General features: G+C 36.8%; 1 protein-coding gene across 6 annotated transcripts in view; it reads right to left on the minus strand.

Annotated features, from left to right (window-relative positions):
- The window catches only part of NTRK2 (neurotrophic receptor tyrosine kinase 2), a 325,395-nt gene that overhangs the window by 274,055 nt on the left and 36,925 nt on the right, over positions 1-14,415 (minus strand). For all 6 annotated transcript variants that reach the window (XM_036330677.1, XM_036330678.1, XM_036330679.1 and 3 more), the window contains 2 exons: positions 11,379-11,447; positions 8,805-8,959 (listed from right to left, as the gene is read on the minus strand). In XM_036330677.1, coding sequence (XP_036186570.1) covers positions 8,805-8,959; positions 11,379-11,447 — 224 coding nt within the window. The remainder of the gene's footprint in view (positions 1-8,804; positions 8,960-11,378; positions 11,448-14,415) is intronic.

The raw sequence follows: 14,415 nt of genomic DNA on the forward strand, positions 1-14,415 counted from the left end.
GAGATATTAATGATCATTTCTTTTTAATTGTTTTCTCTCCATATCAACTTTGTTTCTTGTAATTTTTTTCCTTTCTCTCTTTGATCATATTGTGTGTATCTTTTATATTATGAGATTTTCTCAAATAGTTGGTGATCCGTGTCCATTCATACATTCGTAAGAATGAGGTATTAGAAGAATTTGCATATTTATTCACTATTGGCTTCATGTAGGAAAATAGCATTGGCCTCCTCCTGGGTACTCTCTGATGTCAATATTATTAAATCGTTTGGGAAAAGGACTGGTCAAATTATTCAAAAAATGTTCTTTCCCTGTTCTCCTTAGGAAAGGAAGAAGGCTGAAAATATCGATATTCGGTATGTAAATTCATCATTTTCTTATGGTTTTCACAGCCTCAACTCTATCTGGAGATCCTGTGACCAGCATTTTATGCTCTTTAGAGAATAAACATGCTGAGGAGGGAGAGGTGCAGGCACCTAGGATATATGGAACAAAAATGGGACTAACTGCTTCTTAATAGACTTTCAACCAACCCCCTGTATTTGGCATTGCCTGTACTGCCACTTCTTGAGCCTTGTAGTAGTTCTGCAGCATAAACCACGCTTCTTCTTGCCTTTCCCATTGCCAACTTGGTAAATAGCACTCTCAGCCTTTAAGTCAGTTACTACTTTCCAGCTTGCAATTAACTTGTGTGCTTTGTTGACTCTTCTGCCATCTTCTTTGTACTTACAAATTTATCTGCTGATGCTGGAGGGACCATGGAGCCAGGGCCTGCCATGGTGCTTGTTTTTAAGGTCTGACCTTCTTCACAGCCAGAAAACACCAATGGAGCTTGGGGACACCCCTCTTGGTACCTCAAATACAAACCTATGGGAGGAATTCTCTACATTTTATAAATGTATCTCATAGTTTAGGAATTCTGAGCAGAAAAGGATAAAAATAAAGAGTTTCTCAGTAGAGAATCCTATGCCATAATCTTAATTTCCACTATAAAATCTGTTATGGTTTTCTTCTTCAAACCTAAGCTTATATAACTAACAGTTCTAAAAATATTTGTTTAATTACAGTAACAATAATAGCATTTATATAGGCATTCACTAAACCATATATTCTTCTCTAATATTTTAAGTTTTTGTATATTTTAATCCTTACAACCAATCTTAAAGTTAAGTATTTTGCCCTTATTTAATTAATGCAGACTATGAAGTTTGAAAAAGTCAAATACATCTCAAGTTGCCCAAGTATCTTTGTCCTGGGATTTGAACCCAAAACACAGGATCTATACAACTATACTACACTATCTCCCAGACTGCATATATCCATTTTAGCACAGACCATAAATACCAATACATATCCATGATTTAGGAATTTGATTCATTAAAAAAAAATAATTACATGCTATTTGTGAAGGAAGAGTGAGTCTCCTTTATTTATAGAGAAATTGTATCACCCTGTCATAGCAGTTTCCAAGGGAATCTGTGCAAAATTGGCCAAGTCTAGATCTTTTAAATGTAAAGTCTTCCACAAATGAGTAAGCATCTGACTCACGTTAATTCTACAGCATTAATATGCTGGCCAAAGAGTTAATAATGGAAAAAACAATCTGTACTTGAAATATCACTTGAGGTTTAATTAGCACAATAAAAATGAATTGGGAAGCATGAATAGCCAAGGCAGGATAAACCATTTGCCAGGCACTACTTCCTGGCTTAATAAGATTTGAAATCGGCACAAGAACAGAGCAAAGCTCAGCAATGCTTCCAACAGCTTCTAGCACTACCGTAATGGGATCCTGATTTGAGCTTCAGAGATGGCGTCCTCTGCACTCTGAGAAACCTCACTGGAGCTAAGAGATGTTCATCTACCCAGGCAGACAGACACCTCTGTGTCAGTGTCTGTTGACCTGGATGTGTTCAGGAAAAACATACCAGCCTGTAGACCTCAGCAGAAAATCATAAACTATCTAGCAAAAAGGCTGACTTTCTTTAGACCAGAGCTTTAATGTGCACATGAGTCACCAGCAGATCTTGTTAAAAACGTTGTTTTTTTTCCAGTAGGTCTGTGTTGGGGCCTCAGAATCCACATTTCTAACAAACTCTCTGTTCCACAGACCACACTTGGAGTAGCAAGAGTTTAGACAATGGATGTTGAACAATTGTTCACTAAGCTTCTGTTTCTACAACTATTATTCTTAAACCAACAGTGGTCTGAGTAATCATCTAGTCCCACGATCGGCAAACTGCGGCTCTAGAGCCACATGCGGCTTTTTGGCCCCTTGAGTGTGCCTCTTCCTAAGCCTTAGGAGTACCCTAATTAAGTTAATAACAATGTACCTACCTATATAGTGTAAGTTTAAAAAATTTGACTCTCAAAAGAAATTTCAATCGTTGTACTGTTGATATTTGGCTCTGTTGACTAATGAGTTTGCAGACCACTGACCTAGTCCACCAAACTTTCCCCAAAGTGTGTAGTGTGTTCTTTGATAATCTTAATTCTTTGAGATGCTCCATGGTTTAAAAAAAAAACTGCAATATTTAAAAAAAAAAGTTATACAAAATTTTGTAACTCTGTTCACTATGCATATTACCATTTTTTAAAAAACTTCATTGTTGAAAATATTACATGTCTCCTTTTTTCACAGTCCTTCAACCATTACCTGAATTACCACCGTATGTTCACTGTTGGACATGCTAACTAGTTAAATGCATTGAAGGATTGTTTTGATCTAACCCAGAGGAATACAGACTTTCTTAAATATATTTGCCATCTAGTTAAAACAGAGCATTTCATTCACTACTAACACTCCCTGAAGAAACGCTCTTCCAGAGATTTGAATTATAATTACAGTATAAAACAATTAAAGTGAAAGTCTTTTTGCAAACTAACTACTGAAGATCAAACTGAGTACAGAAATTTAAAATATGCTATGTGATGAGTAATTTCATTGAAAAACATGAAAAGAAGTAGCAGGGACATTTTTGTGGAATGATAAATAACTTCCCTTCATTAGCACCTGTGTGACTCAGTTTCTGTCTTCAGAAACAACACTCACAGCACCTGTTTTTTCTGAATAATGTGGAAATGTTATATGAACATATTTTATTGCCTTGCAGTCAATAAAGTTTTTCTAAGGTTAAAAAGAACCTTGTGGAGAAACAGACCTCAATGTGTTTCACGGCATGAATACATTTACCATAATTCACGGCAAGAGGGGATTGTTAGAAAAATATTGTGAGCCATGTTGACTGTGCTGCTGGTGGGAACTGCACAAACTTCCCAGCCCCACCTGTTATGCTTCCTTAATCACTAAGGGAGGAAGGAAAAAGAAGAAACAAGATCCTTTTGAAATGCAACAATGATTTGTAACCTATATGAATATCTATCTACTGTGCTGTACACCTGAAAGTAATACAAAAAAGGATTGAACACAAACTGTAATTGAAAAACAAAATTTTAAAAAATACACACAATTTCAGAATTAAAGTTTAAAATGCAAGACGACAAAAATTTCAAAGAGAACTACAAAATATGGTATAATTTGGCTAAAAAAATATATGTTTAGGTTCTCTTTACTAAAATGAAATATCTGCAACATTATATTAAAATTTCAGTCCAATCTGAGCATTAATATAATATGTTCATGCAATTATTAATTATCAATTCCGCAAACATTAATCAAATCCCTATTATGTTCAAAGCATACGTTAAGCAGTCTGGGGATTCATGTTTGCATATAAAATGTTGACAATTTGTTCACAATATAATACTGACATGATAAAATACTAAAGTGGGAAGATTTTTTTTATTTTGTTTTTAATCACAGTTCACATTCTATATTATATTACTGTCAGGTGGACAATGTCATGATTAGCCATTTATATATACCTTCTGAAGTGATCACCCTGATAAGTCCAGTATTCATCTAACACCATACATAGTTATTAGAGTACTATCAACTATATTCCCTATGCTCTACTTCACATCCCTGTGACTATTTTTATGACTGGCAACTTGTACTCCTTAATAAAGGAGACATTTTTAAAGAAAACCTACCTTATAAAGAATGAATTGCCAATAGCTCTTTGTTATTGAACTTAAAGTATTACTGGTTGCTAACTAAATTGAATGGCCATAGTTATTGGCAAATTGTTGGTTTACAACAATAAAACATATAAGACCATACTCTTAGGAGTTACTCTTGAGAAAAGTTTGATCACAAGAAGTGGAAATAAGAAGAATTTAGCATACTGTGACTTAATTAAACACAACAGATATGTTTTAAAAGCTTGAAAAGGGTGGGACACAAAAGAAAAGCCGCTGAGCATGAATCCATGTTGCAAACAAGATCTAACTTGAAGATATTAGCAGATCATCTGAATCCTTGAGCATGGAGTTTCAGAGACAGAATTTAAATCCAAAAAAGTCTAGTGTAATTTACTGCTCAATCTAACTTGAAAAAGAACAAAATTTTGGAAGCCATCATGAAGAAAATTAACACATGTTAACGAAGCCCTACTTTGAAGTATCTGCCTTTCATCTCAAATTTCTAGAAATTAGTCCCCCGCAAAAAAAAATTAAAGCCAGAAAAACAAGGAAGCATACTGTTGATGGATAAGAAACTATAAGGAACCTCTGGACAAGAGAAAGCAGGGAAATGGGATTAAACAAAAACAGTACAGCTCTAAATGAATACATAGTATGTGTTATTAGATGAAACAGGGAGGCTCTCAGTTGACCCAAGGCTAAAGGGGTGGACTGTAGGACAGAGTAGAGTCAGAAGGAGGCCAAGCCACAGGGTCATTAGCCAACACCAGAAGGAATAGACTTTCCACCCTTACCTCCTCACCATAGACTCAGAATCCAACAACAGCTGTAGCCACTTCCAAGTAGAAGCAATGAGTGAGAACTTGTCAGGAGAAAATCAGTCATGCTAGGAGCTGTGACATGGTAGAGATATGGTGAGCTCCAATGTGGAAAAAGGCGTTTCAATCATAATAACCAATCACTAGAGATTGCAGAAATTAAAAACTGACTGTTGGAAGAGAAAAGTTCAGTAGCTGCAGAAATAGCTGAAGGGTAAAGTAGTGAGGAAACCAATTTTCCCTTAATGCAGCACAAAAAGACAAGCAGATGGAAAGTATTACAGAAAGATTGAGAGGTATGAAGGGAGGAGCCAGAAGTGGAAACATTCATCTAAATAAATTAGAAAATTCTTCCAGAACTAAAGACAGGAACACCTGTACTAAAAGGGTATGCTGTATTTTGACCAGAATAAATTCTTAAACACAAACACACCTAATTTCATTGTTCTAAAATTTAAAAATAACATGGATTAGGAGAAACTCTTAAAAGCTTCAGAAGGAAAAGCAGAGGTTACTTATCAAGAAATAAGCATCAGCTTGGCCTCAAGCATCTCATCAGCAACACTGGAAAACAAGAAAAATCTGCAAAATCCTAAGAAGCTATTTTGAGTCTAGAACTTTATACTCAGTCAATACCACTGGGAAAAAAAATACAGGCTGATTTTCCACCAGGCAAGAATGGGACAATTTTATTTTTGAAATTTCTCTGAAAAAAATATTAGAGAACACATTCCAGCAAAATGAAAAACCACTCCAAGAGGAAGTAATAAGATACAAAGATCAGTGGAACACAAAAAATAGTAAATCTTTAAAAAAATCAAGTAATGCCCTGGTCAGAGAATTCAGTTGGTTAGTACATCCTCCTAATACGCCAAGGTTGTGGGTTCGATCCCTGGTCAGGGCACATATAAGAATCAACCAATGAATGCAGAAGTAAGTGTAACAACAAATAGATGTCGATGTCTGTCTGTCTCTCTCTCTCTCTCTCTCTCTCTCTCTTAATCTCTTTCTCTCAAATCAATAAATAAAAATCTGAAAAAAATAAGTAAATCCTAAAATAAAATCTCAGATGAAAACAATTTGAGGAATGAGAGAAAGAAGTAAAGAGAAGTAAAAGTATCTTGTCTTATGAAGGGTTATCTCTAGATACTTACAGAAATATATTTAAATATGTATGGTAAATATCTTATCATTATACATTTACAGAAACATAATTTATAATATTCAAAGAATTAAGAAAAAATAAAACAAATAACACTACCAATGGAAGAAACAGAAAAAAAAAAGGAAAACTAGACAAAGGATATAAATAGGTAGTTCACTGAAGAATAAACACAATGTTCACAAGATACTCAATAGCAATCAGCAAAATGCAAACTAAAAAGCAATTACGTACCATGTAGTTTTTAGAGAGACAAAGAATACATTTGCTAATATCAAGATATACTTTTCTGGGGTGGCTATAAATCAGTACAACCATTTTTTAAAGTGTAAACCATATGAACCAAAAAAATATGATTCCTACTATGTTCTCTAGAAAAATCTTTGCATCTGTCCATATGCTTATTGAAACATTTTTGTAGCAATGAAAAATGGGAAGCTAAATGTCCATCAATATGGAAGATTTAATGTAAGATTTATTCTGCCACAAATACCAGGCAATGATTAAAAAAATATGATAGATCTATGACTACCAACCTGAAATGGTCACAAACAAGAAAAAGACATGCTTTATATACAATATATAGGGAGTTATTTTTACAACAAAATGTATCAACATGATTTGTACAATTATAAATAAGTAAAAAAACACTTGAAATAACAGAAAAATAAAACATAAGAACATAAAAGTGGTAAAAAAAAATAAGTCTGTCAATTCTCCTTTTATAATGTTGCTTTTTGAAAAGCATTGGTGACAGTGAAATTAATTGTGAATGTTATCATGAATATAAACAGATCCTACTCAATCAAGCAAGCACATGCTCTCTCTGACGTGGATTCAGTCTCACTCTCATACACAGAATGCATTGACTAATTGTAGGAATCATATAAAAATTATTGAAAATTGACAAATCAATCAGCAAAAATAAGGACCAGGTCACTGCTATGGTTCCCCTTTCACAATCACTATAGCCTGTCAACATCCCATACAGTGAGTACATTATCAGAATGCTGTCGAGACAATGAGGCTGAAAATTAAAATCAAAGAAATAGAATGGTTTCAGGCAAGGACAAAACAGACATCTACTAAGTGCAGTTTGTGAAATCAGAGCAGGAGTTAGATGCTTTCTCTTTTTTCCTCTCAGTGGTTGCTGAACCAATGTGGTCACAACAGCCGTGGGGATTTGGGAGCTGGCCAAGAGGCCAGGTGACTCAACATTGCATTTCTTGTCCCTCTAGGCAATTTCTCTCAGCAGCACAAATTTATGCCAGAACAGAGAACAGTTACCTTCTTATCAGGAAAAGATATATATTAAAAGTGTTTATTATTTTCACCCGTGGCTAGCAAAGAAAGCTGAGGGAAGTTGGCAAGGGAACCAAGCCCGATTCTCCCATTCTAAAGCCAAACATCTCTAGTTATTACAGAAAAATCTGTGGGAAGGGTAACTGCTATTTCTAAGCTCCTTCAGGGTCAGAAGTGAACACTTATCTTTCCTTTCATTACATTCTCATTAAAAATAAGCAGCAGTTATATTTTCCTTAAATGAAAACTGACCCCAAACAATAGGGTCCTCTGAAAACAAAGAACCGGATGTTTATGGTCAATATGAAGATACCTCAGGGCGGTGGAGAACCAATGCTACCTAGCTTCCTGCTGAGTCGCCTCTAGACCAGAAGATCAAATATCATTGTGAACTGTTTAACTGGTTGACTAACTGATTAAAATTTCAACAGAGAAATAATATTGTAGAGGTATGTCCCAGAGGCCCTTAGTGGTAAAATCCTAACAGGCACCCTTGGATTCTACTTCCCTATAAACACACTAGTCCTCACAGAGAGCTGTGATTTCATCACATGGTGCCATTTTACATTCTGAAGGTGTAACTGCTGAGGAGAGGAGTGGGGACAAGGGTGAAAGAAGAGATTTTGAACTTAGACCTGGGATAAAGCGCTTGTAAGGGAAAATCTGAGGCGCCCCATCCAGAGACATAGACATCTGGCATCTGGATTGAACTGCATTTTCTTATGCTTCCAGGACACTTTATCACCTTGAAATACTTCCCTCTACATGGCCTGAGGGCCAACCAAGTATATAAGGTAGGTCCTCAGGTTACCTCCTGCGGTGTGATGTCACGCGATTTTCGCCATAAGTCAGAATCCACGAACATAAGCACCCAGTCACTCACTTGGAGCACATACACAGCAGTAATGATGTGAAACAGTAAAAAAAAAAAATTAAAAGAAAGATAACAATTCCTGACCTTTACTTGTGGTAAATAAATAATAAAAAACATAAAGCACATATGTACATACGTCGAAATGACGGAACTTTTTTTTAAAATAAATACTGTAAATGGGAGATGGCGACGTAACCGCGAAGCAATGTACGTCGAGTCTGACATAACCCGAGGACTGCTGTATGTGGCCAATGGGGTACTGCACTCTTAGCAGATACTTTTTTGATATATGGATGGATGGATGGATGGATGAATGGATGGACGAATGAACAAAGAAACAAAGGAATACAGTGTGTGCTTTTTTTTCTCTGTGCACTTTAAAGTCATTCATTCAAAATTAATATTCTACTTGCAAAAAATGTTCAGCAAACTTGCTCCCAAATGATTTCTCCACACTGCACACAAATGTTGCCCAATTCATTGGAGACATAACAGCATACTGTATAAAATCTGGGTAGTGGTAATCTTCCCAGACTCTCTACCACACCAAGGCAATTAGAATAATTAATAGCAACTAGAACTCATTGACTTAAAAGTGAATTACCACAATTGGGGATCTGCAGGTTCGCCAAGGGAATATTCTTGCTGCTTTCATTTAGGCAGTACAAATCCTGAGTTTCTGGACTGGATTTACTCTCCTGAAGAGTCTTGATCCACATAATATCACAGGAGCATGCGAACGGATTGCCCACCAAGATCCTACATGGAACAAAAATGAAACCCAGTCAGGCTTCTCTTTTTTGATTTTAACTACATTCATGTTCCTGAAGCACTACAAAATTATGAATTCTTTCTAACCAGCCATCTTTGAAAGTCATACCTACCCTTAAAACATATTAGTAACTACTTATTATTCATTAATTTATCTAATGCTTACTGAGCTTCTGCTGTGTGCAAACACCACTGTAAAGGCTAAAAGATGCAAAGTGATATAAGACCTTTCAGAATAATAGGGAAACAAGATAAGTACAGAAATAGCTGTAATGTAAGAAAAAAAGAGTGTGTCTCATAAAATGGGGGTAAATAAGGTGCTGTAACCATTTTATTACTGTTATCATACAGTTATTAAGAAGATCTTAAGTGAAGATGCCAACAGTAAGTTTTCAGAAATACTACCATACTTATTTCTGGTCAGGCTAGAGATCAAAGTGTTATTTAATAAGCTCAAACTTCAGTGGGGGGCAGAAAAGTGTCATCTTCATTTAAAATGAGACTGTAAATCCAATGCTAGGACTGAAGTGTGAGAGCTAATCGGGTGGTGCTCACAGCTTTCTGCAACCACAGTTCATTTGATTGATGCAAGAAAGGTGGAGTGAATGTAAGAGAGAGAATCTGCAAGGGAGCTCTTGGGCCTCTGGCATGCATATGCGCACGTGCTCACATGGCTACACACACACACACACACACACACACCAAGCTCAGGAGTTCAGAAAGCAAGGGCAGTGAGCTCCAGATTGAGCCTCTAAGCCCACTGTGAGATCTGCTGAGAGAAAGCCACCATTCAGCTATGCTGCCTGGACTCCTGTGGCCTGCCGACTGGTGAAGGAGGAAATAGTCAAGAGGAAAATAAAAACCACAAGAAAAAAATCTTTAAATGCTTATTTATAATACTCAGTGGCCTATTTAAGATGAATTCCATTTATGGTAATGAGCCTTTAAATGAGGCCATTTAAAATCGTTACATAGGCTCTGCCTGGAATTAACCACAATACTTAAGATTTCCGTGAGGACCGGACCTGGGCTTTGCAGCATCATTTACTCCTGTGGTTTTCTGGTCGGGTTCTAAGAATCTCAGGGATCCCTGGAGACTTTTCTGGGAATTTCTTTGGGGAAATGTGATCATGGACGACTCTTTAATTTGTGTCTGCTTGATGGCCTCCAAGTATCCCTCCAACACCAAAATAAGATTTGGCGCGACTAGATATGGAATACAATGCAGAGGAGATCCACAATGTTTAAGCCCCACTAATTCAAGCTATTTCCTGGCAGTCTGAGTACATGAAAAACTAAAGAATCATTCTAAAAAGAAAGTCTGGTTGAATCATCAGAGGGGATGAAGAAGCCAGGGGTTCTTCAGTTATACATATAAAGATATTCCTATGACCACATAATGCTGGTGGACAACTGGCTTCTTCCTCTAGCTCATTGTGCAAACTCTTTTTGAAGTGATTATTATTACATGTGCATGTTAGACTTCTACCTCTCCCACCACATAGCAGAATCCTGGACCACAGAGATCTTCTATCGCCATGGCCTATTACCATGTTACTTTGATTTGTAACAGGCACACAATTAACATTTGTTGAATGAATTCATTAAATATGTTGCAGGGAGAATATTGAGACATGTGAATTTGGAATCAGAACTCTAATTTTTAACCAAGCAAGAAAATGTTCTGCAGTGATGCTTAAAATTTTTACAGAGTATCTTATTCTATTTTGTGTATCTTCCTTAAGTTTTTAATTTGTCTACTCCTGTGTTAGAAACCTAGTACTTCAACTACTTGAATTCAGTTTATTTAAAATCATTGCCAATCACTAAGACTTTCATCATGTAACCTTCATTGCTACCAATTAGCTTGCTGTTGCTCCACTAGTGACATCTTCTAATCTGCCCAATTTCCTTGTGAATGGGGTAGACCCTACAACTCAGGCCACATACAGTTTAAGCAAAAGCTTTGCCTGGTATTCAAAGGCCTTGTCCATTTTGGCCCACCTCTGCTACACAGAACCTCTGTTGCAGGGTTCTTTAGGCACCTTTAACCATAAGAATGTCAACAATTCACATCTGCTTCATGGTGATAACACAAAAATTGAACACACTTGGAAATTCTGGCTATTAGTCATCAACACATTTAAATATTTTCCCTCCATTACAAAATAAATCATTTATGTAAAAACATTTAAACTTATCATAAACAACATATTACTATTGTGGTTTCTAATTTTTATTACTCAATCCTGTCTTCTTAAGGGGGAAAAAAACAAGTAACTAAAACTTGAGAAATCATTTTTCAAGAATTTTGACATAAAAATAGATCTGCAGCATCACTCATTTAAAAAAATACTTAATTGCCCTTTTCCTTGAAAAAAAAACAAAACACAAAATCATTACTTACAGCTCAGTCAAGTCAAGGTGACGGAAATGTTTCCTAGACAAACTCGTCAGTTTATTTCGAGTAAAATTGCTGAAAGGAATAAAAAAAGATTAAATGTGAATCTAAAATGACATATTTCAGAAATAAAGTATTCAAATCAAGATTTTTTTCACAATATAATTTTATTTGATCATGGTCCATGCCTTACTTAAACCCAATCATTTCTTTCTTTTACCAGAAGTGATAGTTTAGTTTTTCCTGCTTCTCCTACCTATCATTCTTACCAATGGTGGGTAGGAGAGCAGGGGGTGGAACATAATTTTCCTATTGTCTATGTTAAGTCTCTTTTTTACCCAAAAGCTTATTTTTCATATGCTGATTCAGAGCCAAGTTATATACCTCCTAGAGATTTCTGACCTTTTGAACAACTAATAGAAAGATTAAATTAAATTTAATTTAAAACCATAAAATCACCAGAGAGAAAAGATGCTTTAAAATGAGTGTCATGAATATTTTGAAGTCATGTGACATACAGAACTCTGGATATGAACTGGATTTAACACATCCTCATAGGAGAGAAAACAGTTATTGATTAATAAACTCTGCTGAGATCATTTCTATAGGATTTCTAATAACTAGATAATGCCATGAAGAGAACAACAGGAGATTATGTGGAGTATGTCAGAATTTTTCTTGAACTATTCTAACTACATGTCATTTTAAGATTTGGACCAATCAAAGAAAAGATGTCATATTTGTTATGGGAAAAATAATACTGAATTTACCTACATGTTCCAAACATGTAGTCTTTTCAATGGGCAAGAGTTTCAGTTTCCAGTGATCAATGCTATGAGACCTTGATTTGGAAAATTCTAAGCCATAATCCTGGCAGCTGACTCCCTCTGTGAATTTGTTTACTAGTTGAATTTACTTAAAAAGTGTCCAGTGGTTGGTCCTCTAGACATGTGTTTAGTAAATAATATGAATATAAAATAAACACCAACTTTTACAAAAACAGCCAACACCTCAACGAACTGCAATGAGCCCTTCAGTATCCGTTTCCTGCTCAGGAGAGTGAGTGTTGGGCTGAGAGTCAGATAAGAATGGGAGATCTGAGGGTGAAAGTAATCCTGGACCCTGACCTGAGGCTGGTCAAACAGCGGAACAAAGTCATAAGTTAAAAGTATCTGGGTGTGTCTGACCAGTCTCCTTCAGAAAGAGGTTACAACCCAGGAGCTAATGCATGGTCTCAAACTAGGCAGCTGATGAATATAGAAAGGGCCACTTTTGTGCCACATGTATGTATGTGTCCACTCCCAGCCTTATTCTATACTGGCATTTCCACTCACCCAAACCCCTACCTACACAAGGGTGCCCACTTCCTTCTATGCATCCATCTTCTCTTTTGGAACATGGAATGCTCCCCGACATGAAGAAAATCTCCGCCAGGAAGTTAAAAAATGTGCCTACATAAATCTTTTCTTTTGGAATGTGGATTAAGAATGGCTTTCATTGGAGTATTATACATTGAAAAGTCAATCTGCCTATCTTCCCCACAGTCTTGGAGACACAAATATTTTCATCTTCATCAGAAATCCCAAGCCTTCTGGGGGGTTGGGGGGGGGGGGAGTACAGGGGAACCTGCTCTTCCTTCCAAGAAGAACAGGAGAGGAGCAAAGAAAAATGATACTTATTGTCAAGGTTCCCGGGTCAGCCAGCGAGCCGGCACCGGGCGCAGCTGCCCCTATTGGGCTGCCAGCAGCACAGCCCAGAGCTGGGTTACGCGCCAAAGAACAAGATGAGTTTTATGAACCATACTTATTATTGGGGCCAAAAGCCAAAAAGAAGGAGGAGGAGAGGGGAAAAATCCACAATCCTCTTACTGTTTGATTATAGGACTTTGCAAAGGAGCTAATTAGCACCTCTGCAAAGCCCCTGGAAAACACAAAAGCTGGCTTTTCTCACAGTCTCTGGATTCTCAGGGCCAGGCAGGAATGAAGGCACCAAGAAATAAACTCAGTGACCAGTTACAGGGCCTCTGGAGAGTCCCCAGGCCTGCAAATATGAGCAGGGTGGAGGGGAGTGCTGAAAGTGAGAGGCAGGAGCCAATCTGAATTTCCTTAAACCCCAAGTGCAATGCTCTTCTGCAGGATTTTATACCGTAGGCGAAACTAGCAGAGATAATCAGCATATCCCAGGGACATCAAGAAACAGCTTCTGAAACACATTTCCTTCCCAGCTCACTGTCACCCGTGATGCTGATATTCAAGTTAAGGGTGAAATTTACTTGTGGGAAATCAGGGAAGAGGAAGCCAGTTGCCCCAAGTTCTTGATCTTAAACCGAGGTTGGGACTAAGGTCTGGAAAGGCAAGCACTTGACTTGATTCTCTCCTCCCTCCCCACCATCCTTAAAAGCCAACCACACAATTTAATTCCTTAGTTGGGTGATTAGAGCCTCTTTCATGACATAAATCAATGAAGCTTATGGACATTTCATGATTCCTTCATAACAGTTTGAACACTAGCCTTACTGTGTAACTATGCCTACAAATATCAATCTGCCCAGTGACTGGGCTTCCAAATTATTGGCTTTTAATGAAACTGTATAGGATAGGCCTACTTCATTGGTTTCCTATTTTCAAATGGCACATCTTTGGAAGATAGGGAAAATGCTGGGCTTTATACATAGAATGCCATTAAAAATATTCTACCAGATAGTAGCAAAAATACACAAGGTAGCTTTGGTTTCCTAGAAATAGCTTGCAACAAGGAAAGTAGGGAAAATATAAGAGGCACAATAAAGAAATAAACTAGTCTATTACTAACACTGCAATTAATCATAGCCCACTAAACAAAAATCACAACAGTAGGGGAAATGATTTGGTAAGACAACCAGTAAAATGTGGTTGTTGAGCAATTAGGGTCTAAAGTCAGGTGTAATGAAAATACCGGAATTAACTACTGAGGTCATTAATACATGTAAGTGACTGCATTAGAGCATTTTGCCTTTTTTCTTCTCTCCAGCTTCTCTCTTGTTTATGCTGTCAAGGCCTACGCA

The sequence above is a fragment of the Myotis myotis genome, unplaced genomic scaffold (assembly GCF_014108235.1).
Source record: "Myotis myotis isolate mMyoMyo1 unplaced genomic scaffold, mMyoMyo1.p scaffold_m19_p_12, whole genome shotgun sequence".
Lineage (NCBI taxonomy): Eukaryota > Metazoa > Chordata > Mammalia > Chiroptera > Vespertilionidae > Myotis > Myotis myotis.